The following is a 15,719-nucleotide window of genomic DNA, read 5'->3' on the forward strand; positions in this document are numbered from 1 at the left end:
TAGGGCAGGCATGGGATATGAGAACAAAGAATCTCAAGGCTTTCTTCTGATGGAGTTGTTTTTTAAAATGTCACATTGTAGTAGTTATTTTAATGAGTAATTATGTGTGTGTTATTATTAAAGTTCTCAGAGCCAATTAGTGTTGAAACTTGCTATGGCAGACTCCCACAGCTCATCATCTATTAGTGATGAAAACTTCAGCATGATTTTTGTCTCCCTCTTTTCATCAGATGCCCTATAGTTTTCAAGCAAAACTCTACAGCATTTGCATATTCAAGGAAACCTGACAGTTAAAATCTGACTTTTTTTTGATTAAAGGTCTCTGCTTTTTCAACATGGGAGAAAGAACTACACAAGATAGTTTTTGATCCTCGTTACTTACTTCTCAACCCTAAAGAAAGAAAACAGGTAAAGAATTCACTCTCCTTCCAGACACATCTACTACAGGTGTTATCTAAGTCCTTAGTCTGTTTTTTTTCCTGTTTAGCCTTCTTCAATAATCAGTATTGCAAGAGATTTTTTGTTATGATTAGGGTTTGTCTGGAAAAGGAAAAAGCTGAAAAGAGAAGTGAGTTGCCATTTTTTATTTTTCCTGTTGTTGCAAGATGTGTGCTCTAAGACGGTGAAAGTTTTATGTATACAGAAAGCTTTCAAAACCTGAATGAAATGGTGAGAATCTTCAGTATCTTGTCAGACTACTGGAGCAATGATTAATCCAGCTATTTATGAAAAATAAGAAGTGTGGAAAACCTAAAGCACATCTTTATTGTTAAAAAAAGTTCTTGCTCCAGAAGCTTTTCTTCAAATGGATGTATGGAAATAGAATACTTCAAGAATACAAGAAGCATCACGACACTGAAAAATGTTAACAAAATGAATATGTAAGAAACTGTTTGCTCGTTTCAGATTGTGTTCATGTGTTGTACACTGCATGTTCAGTAGATTGGAATCATTTGCATATTCAAATACAAAACATCCTTAACCCTTCTTTCTTCCCTGTCTATATTGGTTCTATCGTGGGAGGAAAGGAAGTAAGACAGAAGGAAAAAAATGGAATTTTTCTCCCATCTTGCCTGGAGCTTACGTGGCTTCAGGTTTGTATGTTTTATGTCAGCGACTGGTGTTTCTGTAGGTATTTGATCAATATGTGAAAACGCGAGCTGAAGAAGAGCGCAAGGAGAAGAAAAACAAAATAATGCAGGCCAAGGAGGATTTCAAGAAAATGATGGAAGAAGCAAAGATTAATCCACGGTAGGAGCTTCTTTCTCATTCATGTGCATGAACGCTATTAGAACCAAGTATGTTGGGTGGTATTGGGTACGTTAACTTGATTAACCTCATTCAAAATGAGAGGGAAAGAGGAGAAAAATCAGGTATTGTTGAAATCTTCATTTGCCTGCTTGCACTCACACATTCCATAAAATAATAGAAATTGACATTTATGATGTTTTATGTATTTTTAAGTCATTTTGAAGAGATCTGCAGCATGTTGTCTGGAATGTGAGAAAGACATGAAGATCCACTACCAGATTAAAGCTTTCTTTCATAACTCTGTTTCTTCTTAAGAATATTAGCATTCTTTGAGAAGCATTAGGGAGGTTTTGTCAGTTTGGGGATTTCAAGGGACCTTTTTCTGGTTACAAAATATATTAATAATAATATAACAATGTTTTGGTTGCTTTAATAGGAAAATTATTACTTACCCTTCACATCCAGGCCTACATGCAGTGATAATAGCTTCGTGGTAACAGTAAACATACTAACATTCAAGATTTTATTGCTAGAATTGTTTGTTTCACAGCTTTCTTGCATATGATTCATGAAGTATGTGCTTATGTCAACAGATGAGCTCTAAAGCATTCTCTTTCAGCATCTCTTGGATTGCCTGGCATTAATTCCTTTACAGTGAAATAACATCTCATTTGGTTCACTTCAGCTTAGTTTTTTTCAGTGATCCGTGTTGGAAATTCGTGGAATCCAGTGTTATGTAAATTTTTAAATTACTTTACATCTGATTAATATTTCTTATTTGAAACATCCGCCTGTTCGTTTAATGATGGCAACAATTTTGATGGTCTGGGAAGAATGGAGACATAGGAATATTTGAAATATATATATATATATATATATATATATATATAATTTTAAATAGATCAGTATAGCATTCAGAGACTAACATGGACTATTCTTGTTAGCTTTAGTATTCTCAACTTCCAAGATATCTCCAGTGCATCATATTGGGACTAATTCTTAGCTTATTATGGGTTGGGGTGGGAAAGAGAATTGCAACTGAATGACTGTCTTGTTTAATCTTATCCTTTGTCTTCTGGTTTCAGTGTTTGTCTAAAGGTATTGCTGTACCTCTGTGAGTGTGAGACTATTTTTAATCATCTATCTCAGTCCAACATGCTCAAGAGTTTGTGTTCCACTTAAGCAGCTCTTGTTCTTCGATATAGCTATACATTCACTTTCTAATCTTTTTGAATAAGCTACCAAATTCTCTTCTTGTTTCAATTTACCCTACAGCAACAGTAGGCTGGATTTTCCAAGTCTAATTATTTCCATGCTGTGATGAAACATTCGTATGATTATAAGTGTCTCACGTATTCTTGGGGCCAGATTTGCATCAGAGCTTGGAAAAAGCACAGTAGTGGTTTTTTTTGAGGTAAGTGGCAGTACTACATTTACTGCACAGATTGGAATCTGGCCCTGGAGGTGAGAGAACTGTCAGGAAAATGCTGTGGGAATAACAGGTTGAAAGCCCAGTACTGCTGCAGCTGCCCATAGCATTTAATATATTTTCAACCCTCTGTGTTTTAAGATAAAGCTATACTATGTTCTGTGTAGGGGAAGATTTCATTCAGCCAGTGTTTTATCATGACTAACACCAAACGATGATTTCCTCGGTGAACTCTTAGCATGGTTTGGCTGCAAGTGAATGCATGTAAATCTTTCAGTTTCACAGCTGTGAAATACCTGGACAGACTGGTGGCTGAACTGCTTAACCACAAAAAAAAAAAAAAAAGACTTGTAGTCAGCTGAGTTTTTTTTTTTTTTTAATTTCTTGGTTGTATTATAATCTCTCTTCCTACACCTACACCTGCACATTCTGCAGGTAGCTCTATTAAAACCAAAACAACAAATACTACACCGTACAAGTCTCTTAACAATACCTTTCATGTGTGTGCCTAAACCTGACTCCTTTCTGTAGTTCACTGATCAAACATCTCTGTAGTGAGAACATAGAATGGGTGTTTTTTTGTTCTTTGTGGTCTGGCATGTATTCTAGCAGAAGAAATATTTCTCTGCTGAACCTGCTTCCCAGCAAAGACAGCTCTGCCAAATTAGTTCACTTGCCATTTTGTTGCAGAACTACTTTTAGTGAATTTGCAGCCAAGCATGCTAAAGACTCGAGATTCAAGGCAATTGAAAAGATGAAAGATCGAGAAGCCTTGTTTAATGAGTTTATCACAGCGGCAAGAAAGAAGGAAAAAGAAGATTCGAAGACCAGAGGTGAGAAGGTAAGGTGATTTTTTTTAGTTCCAGCAGCGTGAATGGTGTGAGCCTGAGTGAGATGGGACAAAGTCAGTGCTTGGTTTCCAGTGTGCCTTCTCTGAGACTCAGTCCTTCTCTTTCCATGGAGGTTTTACAATGTAAGCATTTCACAGATGTTTCTTTGGTCTTTATGAACTAACTATTTTTAAGTTTGCAGGTATACTATACCGACTTAGAGTGTGTAGAACTTAATTTTATGAAACTGATTTAACTTTTTTTTGTTTTCCTTAGCACGTAACATTCTTAACTGGAATGAGGCCTAATTTTTGCCCTATTAAAAAATATATATATATTGTCCTGAAGCGCTGAAAGGCAATTCTAGTTTTGTTTGGCTCGAGAATCCAGAACTGGCCGTTACTCCTCTGTTCTCTCAGTGAAGGCAGTAAGATCTCAAAATTCTCTGTAGGCTACTCTATTTAAATTTCAAACAGCTTCCATGTCTTCTCTTTCCATCTAAAAGCTAGCACTTTTAGTGACTTCAATCTTTCAGTAAATACATCTTATGTATAAACTGCTGCTTATTAGAATTAAAGGTCGGCTATTAAAGATTGATGAATTCCAAATGTCACTTGGCCATATTGTCAATAGTAGGGAGCAGGCTTTGACCGCTGGGGAAGCAGGCTTCTGTGGGGGTGGCATCAAATATTACCAACAAAATATGCAGCCACTTACTTAAATGTCCCTGTGTGTTGTGCGAATGGAGAAAATAACCTCTAAAGCCTAATCATTTATGACATTTTAAAGTCTGCAATATTTCTTTTGTAGCACAAAGTTAATGTAAACCTCACTTACTAAGAATACTTGCTGAGGAGAGAAATGCTGAATAACATGCTAGATTTGCAGACAGTTTACTTGTTGAATAAGTCTTGCATATTTTTTTCTTAATCTAGGCACTCTGGTCTAATTTGGTTTCGTGTTCTCCATTTTTTGCAAACTGTCTTATTGCTGATATTTTCAATAAATGATTGTGCTTTCAGTGGAGAACTGATGTAGTTCAAACTTAGACTTTTACATATTGCATTTCAATTATGAATGGAATTTTAAAGCATTCTTGCAGCTTAGTAAGGTTGAAAGCTTAAAAAAAGTAAATACTTGTTTTGTTGCATGATTGTTCTAAGTTAAAAAGTTAAGAGAGACTGTGTTTGTTTGCTTTTGAAATAATGTTTTTTTTCTCCAAAAGCGTTTTGTAACCATTTTATGTATTCTGTTTTATAACAAGTGGATAGACTTTACAGTTATGTGCTGTGCGGCCTGTCAATCAGTTCAGTCTGACAGCTGTCAATCACTGACACGCAAATATTATGGGATTCCCTAGTGAGGAAAGAATTGGTATCTCTGTGTGGTGACTTTAGCCTCCCGCAGTTCCGGTACTTTACATTTTTTTAGTTTTTTTCCTTGTGAAGTGATGAGAGTTGTACCTGCAATGTGTTAACTGCCAAAAAAAAAAAAAAAAAAACTTTTAAATACACCTGAAATATTTTCAGTCTTGTTTTCCTTTGATTTTGAAAGTGTTTAAAACAAAAGAAAACTTAATGCATTTAACCTGAAGCTTTCTCAGTCTGTTTTAAAAGTCCAAAATCTTTATTTGCGGAGGATCAACTTACAGAAATCTTTAACGTAAGGGTTTAAAGTTATCCAATATTTGATTTTTACTTTGTTGATTTATGACTCCCTGGCTGGTGATAGGGCCCAGCTGAGTTTTCAGATAGTTGTTTTTATTCATGTGGCTAATGTCAGCGAGTAAACAGAATCTTAACACTTTCAGGTGACGGAGGTAAGCAGGTATGCATGGGTCAGAGGCAGGGGAGGATATCTGGGAGTGAACTGTGAGCTGATAACTTTGACCAAGTTACTGCTGTACTGCCCCAGGACGCAGGGACATTGTTGCATGTCCTCAGGATGATCAGTGCCACCAGACAAGCCTTAAGTCCTCCTTACGCCGGCTTTCTAAAGCACATTGGAAAACATACTGCAGCCCCCGTCGCCACTCAGTGTCATTATCCTGTACAAAGATCTCTCAACAGTTTTCTTCTGTAATATTGGAGTTAGTCAAGCTGGTTACTGTGCTTATAGATATATCAAACCCGTATATTGAAGAGCTGTGATCCTAAAAATTCCTTGGTGAGATGTTTTTTTTCTTAATTTTTCTAAGTTTTACCCTTTGTTTTAATTGACAAACAAATTGCAATACTTGTGCTGTATACGTTGCAGATGAAAGATGGTTCTGACTGAAATTAAACCCATGCTCTGAGAGTGTAAAAAGTCTAAAAGGGTCATTCATTTTTCTCAGGAGGGAATTGGCTCTATAATCCTGTTGTTCTTCAAAGTCAGTCGCTAGTGGAGAAGCAGCAGATGGCCAGGGTGGTGTCTGCACAGCATCTGAGAGAGGGCAGGGGAATGCTGCTGGCAGTTCCTGTGAAAACATCTTCCTACACGACGTATTCTTTTTTTGTTAGGTTTGATTTTGTATTGCAGCTGGTGCCAAAGTACTTCAGCAGTGTTGTGAGTGTAGTTTTTATCTTGTTTTTTTTTTTCTATGGGATATATCTATCCTACGTGACTTGTGCGAAGTGCTTTGGTTTAACTTTGAGATACCCTTACTTTATGGACTTCTGTAGTAACAGCTGGGCATTGGTTGATGTTCTGACAGATATTTCTAATGATTTCTAATGCTATGGCTTAGAAAGCTTCATATTTTTTTCTACTGCATGCATGTTTTAAGATGTTTTGAAACAACGTTCTTAATCTTAAAATGGATAGATGGTTTGCTTAGCATTTTGTGCAGCTAGTTTAAGAAAGAGTGATAGTGCTGTAGCTATAGAGTAACTTCTCCACCGGCTCTAAGCAGTTGTTTTCTAATCCATGCTTACTCTCTTAATCTCCCAGATATAGTAAAGAAAAAAAAAAAACTCTATAAAGCCTTTTATGTTTATGTATTAATATTGTGAAGAGCTAAAATTATCCCTGGGTAAGCCTGCAGAATGTTGGTTCTGATCTCTCATTTGTATGCGCTGTATCTGAACACGTTTTTAGAAAATCAGGATGGAGGTTCTGTGGCAAACCAGAGTTTGCTCACCTGTCCATCTGCTTTCTTCTTTTATGAATCTCAGTATTTCGGAGCTAAACAGCTTTTGGTGGTTTACTTATTTGAAGGGATGAGGAGAGGAGATAAGTAGCAAAAGCTGAATGGCCAGCCCTTCTCAACTGACTTTTTTTTTAAGTAGTGTGCCAAGACAAAAGAATTTGTTTTGTGGACTAACAGGGTTTGGCGTGCTGTGAAGGCAGCACGCTTAACCCTGTGCGTACCCTTGAGTCCCTGGTCACTCACTGGTTTCCAGTCATTCAGCAAGTGAGGCTAACCTGCCCCTTGCTTTTGTTCTTCTCAGAGGTGGAGGCTTAAATGCCAAACCAGACTTCTAAGGCATAAAGAGGTGGAAATAACATGGAAAAAATATCTAGCACCTAAAGTGTGACAGCAACAATGGAAATTACCTACCCCAGAAAATGAGATATGTAATAAAGGCACAGTAGTAGCTCATGCATCTGCTGATTCTGGGAGTTCAGGTGAAAGCATGTTGCTAGTTTTTTCTCAAGATTAAAAAGAAAAACAACAACCACAAAACCACAGAATAACAAGAACCGAAAAAGTATGATTGATCCTCTACCAGCTTTTCATGATGCTAGCATTATGGACAGAGTGTTGATATCCCATTTCTATTTGAAAATTTAGTCTAAAGCATTTTCTTAAACTTTAATATGTATTTGCATATCCATCTCAAATGTAGATTACTTGATTAAGTGCTTAATTCTTTGTTGGTTACATCCATTTTGCTATTTATCAGCAGATCCAAGTGTTTATCTCTGTTCGTTGTACACTTGGAAGATGAATCCATAAATACTTGATTTGTTTACTGCCCCTTTTAAAACGGGATAGCTGCTGTAATATTGACAGCAAAATGCTGCGATGTGGAATCAGTAGCATGTTGTTTTGATATATAAAAGCTTAAAAAAGAAGCAAAAAAGAAGTAAAATAATAAAAGCTGTATTGCTGAATCATTCTTTAATGAGTACAGTACATCTTAAATTAGGAAGAGCTGCTAAATCTACTTGCTTTAGCAAAATTGTCCCAAAGGGGAAGTGAATTTTAGACATGTTAGGTCTAAATTCAAAGTTTTAGTGATATTTTTTTTTCTAAATTGTAATGGTATGTAGTATTAGTATACTTCCCTCTGTTGGAGGTAAGTTGATTCCTTTTTTCATAAGAGCAAATTGTTATGTATCAGCCTCTTTCTCAAATACTGTCTTTCTGTTATTGTCTGTGAAATAGATCAAGATGGACTTCTTTGAATTACTGGCTAATCACCACCTGGACAGTCAGTCTCGCTGGAGCAAAGTGAAGGACAAAGTAGAGACTGACCCTCGTTACAAAGCAGTGGATAGCTCTTCACAGAGGGAGGACCTTTTCAAACAGTACATAGAAAAAATAGCAAAGGTGTGTGTGACATTTGGAAGTACGTCGTTGGATGTTCTGCTGGTTACGTTGCTGTTATGTGTGATGTAACTATGAGATAGACTTGCGTGTTTTAGGTCTGTACTTCAGAGAATTCTGTACCATTATTACTTGTTTGAAGCACCCTGGATGACAGCGTGACACTTAGAAGCACTATCCATGGTGCTGCTGGTGCAAGTGTACATGGTATGTGTATGCCTGCACATGTACATGGACACACAAGATGTATGGGAGAATTTCTCCAGCAGAACAAGAAAAACAGTTTTTCTTGTTCACATAAAGTCATTGGCTTTAAAACTTGAGAAAATACAGACGCTACACTGACTAGTCCCAGCCAGGATGGGCAGTTTCCTTTGCTGTAATTTTTGTATCAGTTGTTTCACTCAGAGTTAGACTGGGTCATACACAGTTCTTTCACTGGTCCTCTCTCAATCCAGTATTCCTACTTTTCTCTTCCAGGGAGATAATGGTTGAGTATGTATAGCTTGGTTAACAGAAAGTTTATACTGCTTTCCCCAGCCCGTTATTCAGTTTGTCACTGTATATGAGGAATATGCTCCTAAAAATAGTGGTTCTGTGATCAGCCTTGTGACCAAACTTCTTTCAGCATAGGACCCTGTAATACTTCTATAGCATATAGTTCTTGAAGCAAAATTTTGTAGTCTTTTATATCTTAAATCACTTGGTAGTGTTTTGTTCCAAGATGCCTTTGGTTTGACAATCCTTTAATTTGCTTACCTGCCTAATGAAAATATGAAAGGTGTCACATTTTTATTGAGAAAAGTTTCTGCTCTTCTTACGTTTCAGAATTTAGATTCTGAAAAAGAAAAGGAGCTGGAAAGACAAGCTCGCATTGAAGCAAGTTTGCGTGAACGAGAGAGGGAAGTCCAGAAAGCTCGCTCAGAGCAAACCAAGGAAATTGACAGAGAACGTGAGCAGCACAAACGTGAAGAAGCAATACAGAACTTCAAAGCTCTTCTGTCTGACATGGTAAGATTTAAACGGTTCTCTCCTGATCTGTTCATTGCAGGAGCTTGTCAGTGCATTTTGCTAATTGTCGCACCACAAAAAAGCTCTTTGTCGATTGTAGTTAAATTTATATAGAAATAGAATTATATTTTCTGTTCTACTGCCCTCCCTTTTTCCTGTTGGGAGTTTCACATTGTTTGTAAGAGAAGGCTTTGCTGTTAGGCTTGATGTTCTGACAGTTTGCCCACAGGGTTAGTTGACAGCATTGTTCCTGCTCCGCTTCTTCAGCGCCTCACTGGTGATGGCAGATTTTTAGACATGCTGCTGTAAATTTCTATGTCTGGAAAACTAGAAAATTAGGAATATTCTTCTTATTTTTGTGTTGTTTCTTCTTCATGCTCCAAACAGTGTCTTTGCCTTAGTATTTCTTTGCTATGTTACATGTTTACTTTGTATTAGTAGTCAAGCTAACCTATAAGATGGCAATTTCCATACGGGGAATGTCTTATTAAGAGGGCAAGATTAGCAAAATGACTTTTCACCGGTGTGTGTACTATGCCCTTGCTTCCCAGTATTAAATATAAAAACCAAATGGGTACTGGTTATCACATTTCCTCATGGAAATCGTTATGAGGGGATAGAAAATAAATGGCTCGTCATCCTGATTTGGTGGTATAGCCAGCAATATAAAGCAACAGTTGCTTGAGGGATGCTCTCCAGACTAGAGGCAAGGCACTGCAAAGCTCCTGGTGTCTCTTTGCAAATAATTATCTCTGAGGCTACTTTTCCAGACCACTTACAGTTAAAATAGTATATGATATCTCTATCTGCATTTGAACTTAGGCAAAGTAATTCCCTCTGCCACTGCTTGCTTAGTATTTATAAAGAAAGCTGCCATTGTCTCATAATGTTTTTTAAATAGCTTTTATCTTTAGTCTGAACCTTAATTTAAAAAAGCTTAGTAGTACATAACAATTATCAGTGAGCCATAGAAAAAATGATTTTAAATAATAATCGTCCTTTGACCCAGGTGCGTTCTTCAGATGTGTCTTGGTCTGATACCAGACGGACTCTACGCAAAGATCATCGATGGGAATCTGGCTCCTTGCTAGAAAGAGAAGAGAAAGAGAAACTCTTTAATGAACACATTGAAGCACTTACCAAAAAGAAGAGGGAACACTTTAGGCAACTTCTGGATGAAACTTCAGCGGTAAGAGCTGTATATGTTCAAACTTCAGACCTTTGCCAGTATATCGTGATTTATCTCTTTCTGTTTTTCTGTCACACAAGCTGATTTTTGGTTGTTTCCATTTCCTGGATCCTTTTGTTTCACCGCTCTTTTCTTCTTAAGAAAATTATATACATTCTGTGTCTGTAGCTATTTCTCTTGAGTGTTCTTTCAGTTTAACATATGGTTCATTTTCACTTAAACTTATAATCAGTGATCTTTTTATCTCCTGCAGGATGTTACATTTCTTCAATGTTGAGCTATTTGATAACTCTTTACTATGTGGCATCCTGCTCTTTCAAATACCTAACGTTTGTGTTAGTATCAGTAAATAATCTTACCACATTTATCAGTCTTGACATTCTCCTGTTTTATATCGTGCTACTGAATCTGAATCCTTGCACTGCTCTGTGCGATGCAATGGAAATCCATCACCTGTTTGGTGGACTGTGGGGTTCTAGGGAGTCTTGCTCTTTTTTAATCTCGTGTAAACTTCAGTCAGCTTTCTTTAATCCTGCAGTTCTTAACTTATTTTTAATGTGTTAGATAAAAATGATCAGAATGCAAGGTAGATCTCAGTGTGATAGAACAAAATGACGGACGTGTTACTTCGAAGCGATTGTTTTTTAATTTTTAATAACTAATGCTTCTAAAAAATATTTTTCTAGTACATGTTTATGAATGTTAAATGTCTTGAAAAGTAAACAATGTTCGTGAGGACTTTGCCTTGAAAGTACTATCTTAATAATGAAGAAAAGTAAATCTATAAAATCTAATCAAAAATACAAATACAGTAGTATAAAAAATCAAAACCAACGCTTCGATATAAAGTAACAACTGTGTTAGTGTACTTAGGAGATACTTAACATTCCATATTCTTAGAATCTAATTTTCTTGCAATTTTAACTATTTTTTTCTTCTGAAAGATAACTTTAACATCAACATGGAAAGAAGTGAAAAAAATAATTAAGGAAGATCCAAGGTGCATTAAATTTTCTTCAAGTGACCGGGTAAGAGGTTTGCATCACTGTCGTTAACTTTCAGTATAATGCAGGATACAGAGAAAGTTAGTGACTGCTGAAATGATTTCTGCTTTATATGAACAGAAATATTTTTTAATTAAAAATGCAAAAGATAAAAATACATTCAACATGTAATTGTTACTTATGTTCAGCATGGTGAGTCGCATGAAGCACTCTGCATTCCATGTTTTAAGCTTATCTTTTCCCTTTCAGAAAAAACAAAGGGAGTTTGAGGAGTACATTAGAGACAAATACATTACTGCCAAAGCTGACTTCCGAACACTATTGAAAGAGACCAAATTTATAACGTACAGGTGTGTAGCATGTCACCAAAGAACTAATCTTTTTGTTATGCTTTTCTCTGTACATGGCAACAAAATGACGGCTGTTTTTTGTCTTAAAATAATTTGATGTCTGAGTTCTTACAACTTTTCATCTTTCAACTTTATCTGACAAAAAAATATCTGTGTCAGAAAGAGGCCTCTTTTTTACTTTATTTTGATGCCTGTCAGGTGGTAATTCTTACACTTGCTTTCAGATCCAAAAAGTTGATCCAGGAGTCGGATCAGCACCTGAAAGATGTAGAGAAGATATTACAAAATGACAAGAGATACCTGGTACTTGACTGTGTACCAGAAGAGAGACGCAAACTCATCGTGTCCTACGTAGATGACCTGGACCGTCGAGGTCCGCCTCCACCACCCACAGCTTCAGAGCCTACAAGACGAACAACAAAATAATTATGAATACTCTCATAACAGGGTATCTGTTAAAAAAGCTTGCATGAGCCATCTGTCAGGTTTATACATATACATTACCGTGAATATATTGCAAAACCATCTTAGGAGCAGAGGAAGAAGCAGCATTTGTGAACATAAAATGGTCTCTGTATAATTTAAAAAAAAAAAAAGGGGGGGAGAGAACATTAGTTATTTATGAATTTTTTGGGCATGACTGACAAAAACCGAACATGTGGGCTGTGTTTGCTAACTTCAGATCTCAGAGCAATAGTGTGTCTGTGTATGAGGTATGGATGTCTGATATTTGGAGGCGTTCTTCTCAGCAGTGTTATGTATGCAAGTCTTAGATGATTGTGCTTGTGGTTTGAACTTGTAATACACATGTGCCACCAGCTTCCCAATGGTTCCCCCATGGTCACCTGTATGAGGAGATGAAATGCTTTCTCATAACTGAAAATACCGATTACTGAAGACTACTTTCTGGAGACACAAGTCCTGATTCTGTGCTTGCTTTCACCCTTCTAAATGGAACTAATTCCATTAAAGTCAGTTAAAGCTGAGAGGAGAATTAGGACTACAGAGACCAAATTAAATTTGCTCACAGGTCTGCTTTGTTCCTTACCCTATCCATGGATTAGAAACAAAATCAGGTTGCTCTGCCCAAGTGAAGATTTGTCTAACAATTTTTACTGAAAGTTGGAAACACTTGGTAAATAACAGTGGTTACCAGAACAGAACAGGACGGTTGTATAAACACGTTTTTATTTGCGATAAAGTGATCTTTACATCTGGATTAGACTGTGGATTTCCCTTCTGGGCAATTCTTGTAAACTATACTCCTGTTTTGAATGTTAAACTTGTGTTTCTAAAGTTTAATTTTGAAATGTTGGGATTGTTCAGTTTATGTATTTGAACTACAATAAACCAACCCTTTTTATATATGGATTGTACAGGCCTGATAACAGTTTCTGTTGGATTTTGTTGGAGTTGTGGATTTAAGAGTAAAGCAAAGAACCGAACTCATAGTACCTAAAATGTTGGCTGTGCTTGGCAAAATAGCGTGACACTGTGCAGCATCAAATTAAATTTCATTAGCATTCAGATCCCATCTGTGCAATTGGGTGCCAAACAAAATCACTTTCTAGTGTAGTTCTTCACTTTTACTGTTAACTGTGAGATGGTGGGAATGGTGGTGTCAAAGCATTTCCTTCAATGTCTTCTACGTTTTACATCGACCTATTCCTCTGTGTTGGGGGGGAACGGAAGGATTCTTCATGAGAAACTATTTTTTTTTTTCCCCAGCAGTTAATTATGTTAACTAGCCATTGGGATTTCTGAGTACCTAGACAAGAGCTTAAGGCCACTTACAATGATTTAGGCAGCTTGGGACGAATTGTGTTTCAGATGTCAGCATACAGAGGGTTGTAATAAGAATGCACACCCTCAGTTCAGGAAAAACATCCTTCCTACCTGCCTCCTGGTAGCTGACTGCTGCTGCAGTGAGGCCAAGCCCTGGGAAACCAGCTGAGGGCAAGGCGTGGCGTCAAGTAGGACGGTAGCTCAGTCGGACATCAGCCCCTACAGGCCCAGTAGTTCCCAGCTGGAAAACACCAAACTCGGAACTCTCAAGTGTGTGGCTGGCTGGGAAAGCACAGGGGCGGCAGCAGAGGGAAGCCTGGACCCCACCAGGACTCTGCTGGGGTGGCGCAGCTGGGCCAAGCAGGAGATGGACCTGGGGAAATTCCTGTGCCGGGGAATCTCCGAGCCAGCCTCCATCCTTCTGAGCTCCCTGCTCCCGTGCGTTCTCCCTGTGCTGCTACAGGGTCAGGCTGCCTGGGGGAGCATGGGGCACTGCGGGGCTGGGTTGCAGCCCCTGGATGAGGCAGGTTGGCAGCTCAGTGCTGCTCTGGGAGTTTTTTTTCCCGATACATTCATCTATCTGTGTGGGCTGTGCTTCATGAGCACCCCACGCCATCTCAGTGCTATTTCTGCAGCTTGCTGAGTTTTATAGCAATGTGGGAGAAGAGCTGTGACAGGGGAGGGAAGATGCATTCAGTAGGAAAATGATAAAGGACCTTTTCAGTGCATCCCAAAAAAAACTTCAGGTGCTTCACATAATGCATTTTTTTACAGAAGTAAAGACAAATGTGGCTATTTCAAATGTCAAAATCCTTACTGGACATTTTGACGAGCTCTTGGAATATCTAGGACTATACAAAGCAACTCTCTTTGGAAGAAAATTCTCACTGTGATGCACACAGCAGCATCCAGCTGCCCTGCTTGGAAAGTGCCTTGCACACTGGGGAAAAATCCCGGGATTGAATTCATGCACGTTTTAGTAGATTAAGGTCATGCAGTTAACATGAAGGTAAATGAGCGTCTGTTTGAGTAACATTTCCTTGACAGTATTAACCATGCCCTGAAGCCTCTAATTAGGTGCCTCTGTTTAAATTCATCACCAGGAGCAGCAGAGAATTAGCACATGGACTACGGGGGAACTGACAGCTTCTTTTAACACGTTATCAAAAACTGGGATTCGTCCTGCTGAAGGGGGCGACCTGCCCGGCACTCCCGAGGCTCTGCCACCCCCAGACGCAGCGCGGGCAGACGGGGGCTGTGTGTGCACCACGGCCGGGCTCACACCCAGCCCTGTGCAGAGCCGCGCACCGCACCTGAACGGGTCCGGCCAGACGGGAGCTGTGATCACCTTTCACCGGCAAGTCACCTTGGCAGGTTGCTCCTGCACCAAGTCCTGCTTTAGTTTTATTTTAAAGCCAGTTCAGCTGTAGATAGAAATTTCAAATGAAAAAAAAAAAAAAAAAAAAAAAAGGCAAGGTAATTCCCGATGAACACCCAAAAGCTGATGTTTCCACTGACAGGCAGCAGGTGGTGAGCCCCAGGCTTGGTCTCTGTGACAGTCTGAGCACCGAGAGGGCGTCTGAGCACCTCTCCATGTGACACCACGACCCAAACTGCACAGAAATGAGAGAGCGAGGAGACTGCAGTGCCATTGTCCTCCCCATTTCGTCCTTATTCCCTGAGTGCAAGCAAGAAAGATTTCACTGAAATTGCCCATCTTCACCATCATGACTTGTCTGCCAGTGTCTGTGCTGAAAGGCAAAGATCTCTGCAGCTGCTGAGCTGCCACCAAGCCATCTGCTGCGTCTCACCACAAGGTGCTGTGTGGACATGTTCCTGCTTTGCATTTTTTTTAATGTTTTAGATCAGAACTTTAATTTGGACTGCAAACAGGAGGCCAGGTCTCTTGCCTAGGCTATCCATTTCCAATAAGAAGGAGAATGTCGAGAATGACCCTCTTGGCCAGAGGGGTGCTCTGAGCACGTTCCCTGTCTTCTCGTCCACCGGCGCCCAGCACGAAGGCGGCAGCGCTGCCTGGCTCCCTGGGAGCTTGATGGGCGCTGAAGCCAGGGCCCTTCCCCTGCCCTGCCTCGCTGCCACCAGGCCCCGGGTGCTGAAAGACAGGAGCATTTTGTGTCAGTAACTACATGTTTGTGTTTCTGAGCTTTATGCAGTTAAAGCTGTATTTGGTTTCCATGAAACAAGGTGTTTGATTAGACTACTGAGGGTGAGGGCTAAACAACTCACCTGGAGCAGCTTGTTTATTTGCAGGAATGTCCCCATCCAGCTGCACGCAATCCACTCTGCAGACACCTGTTGCACTTGGCTAAGAGCTG

At 38.9% G+C, this 15,719-nt stretch overlaps 1 protein-coding gene across 4 annotated transcripts in view; it reads left to right on the top strand.

Moving 5' to 3' along the window:
• TCERG1 (transcription elongation regulator 1) overlaps positions 1 to 12,969 on the top strand; it is a 33,422-nt gene extending 20,453 nt beyond the window's left edge. For all 4 annotated transcript variants that reach the window (XM_035339018.1, XM_035339020.1, XM_035339019.1 and 1 more), the window contains 9 exons: positions 319 to 408; positions 1,133 to 1,251; positions 3,371 to 3,521; positions 7,883 to 8,047; positions 8,873 to 9,055; positions 10,065 to 10,244; positions 11,189 to 11,272; positions 11,498 to 11,598; positions 11,823 to 12,969. In XM_035339018.1, the coding sequence (XP_035194909.1) occupies positions 319 to 408; positions 1,133 to 1,251; positions 3,371 to 3,521; positions 7,883 to 8,047; positions 8,873 to 9,055; positions 10,065 to 10,244; positions 11,189 to 11,272; positions 11,498 to 11,598; positions 11,823 to 12,024 (1,275 nt within the window). In that variant the 3' untranslated portion in view covers positions 12,025 to 12,969. The remainder of the gene's footprint in view (positions 1 to 318; positions 409 to 1,132; positions 1,252 to 3,370; positions 3,522 to 7,882; positions 8,048 to 8,872; positions 9,056 to 10,064; positions 10,245 to 11,188; positions 11,273 to 11,497; positions 11,599 to 11,822) is intronic.
• The last annotated feature ends 2,750 nt before the right edge of the window (positions 12,970 to 15,719 follow it).

The sequence above is a fragment of the Oxyura jamaicensis genome, chromosome 13 (assembly GCF_011077185.1).
Source record: "Oxyura jamaicensis isolate SHBP4307 breed ruddy duck chromosome 13, BPBGC_Ojam_1.0, whole genome shotgun sequence".
Classification (NCBI taxonomy): domain Eukaryota; kingdom Metazoa; phylum Chordata; class Aves; order Anseriformes; family Anatidae; genus Oxyura; species Oxyura jamaicensis.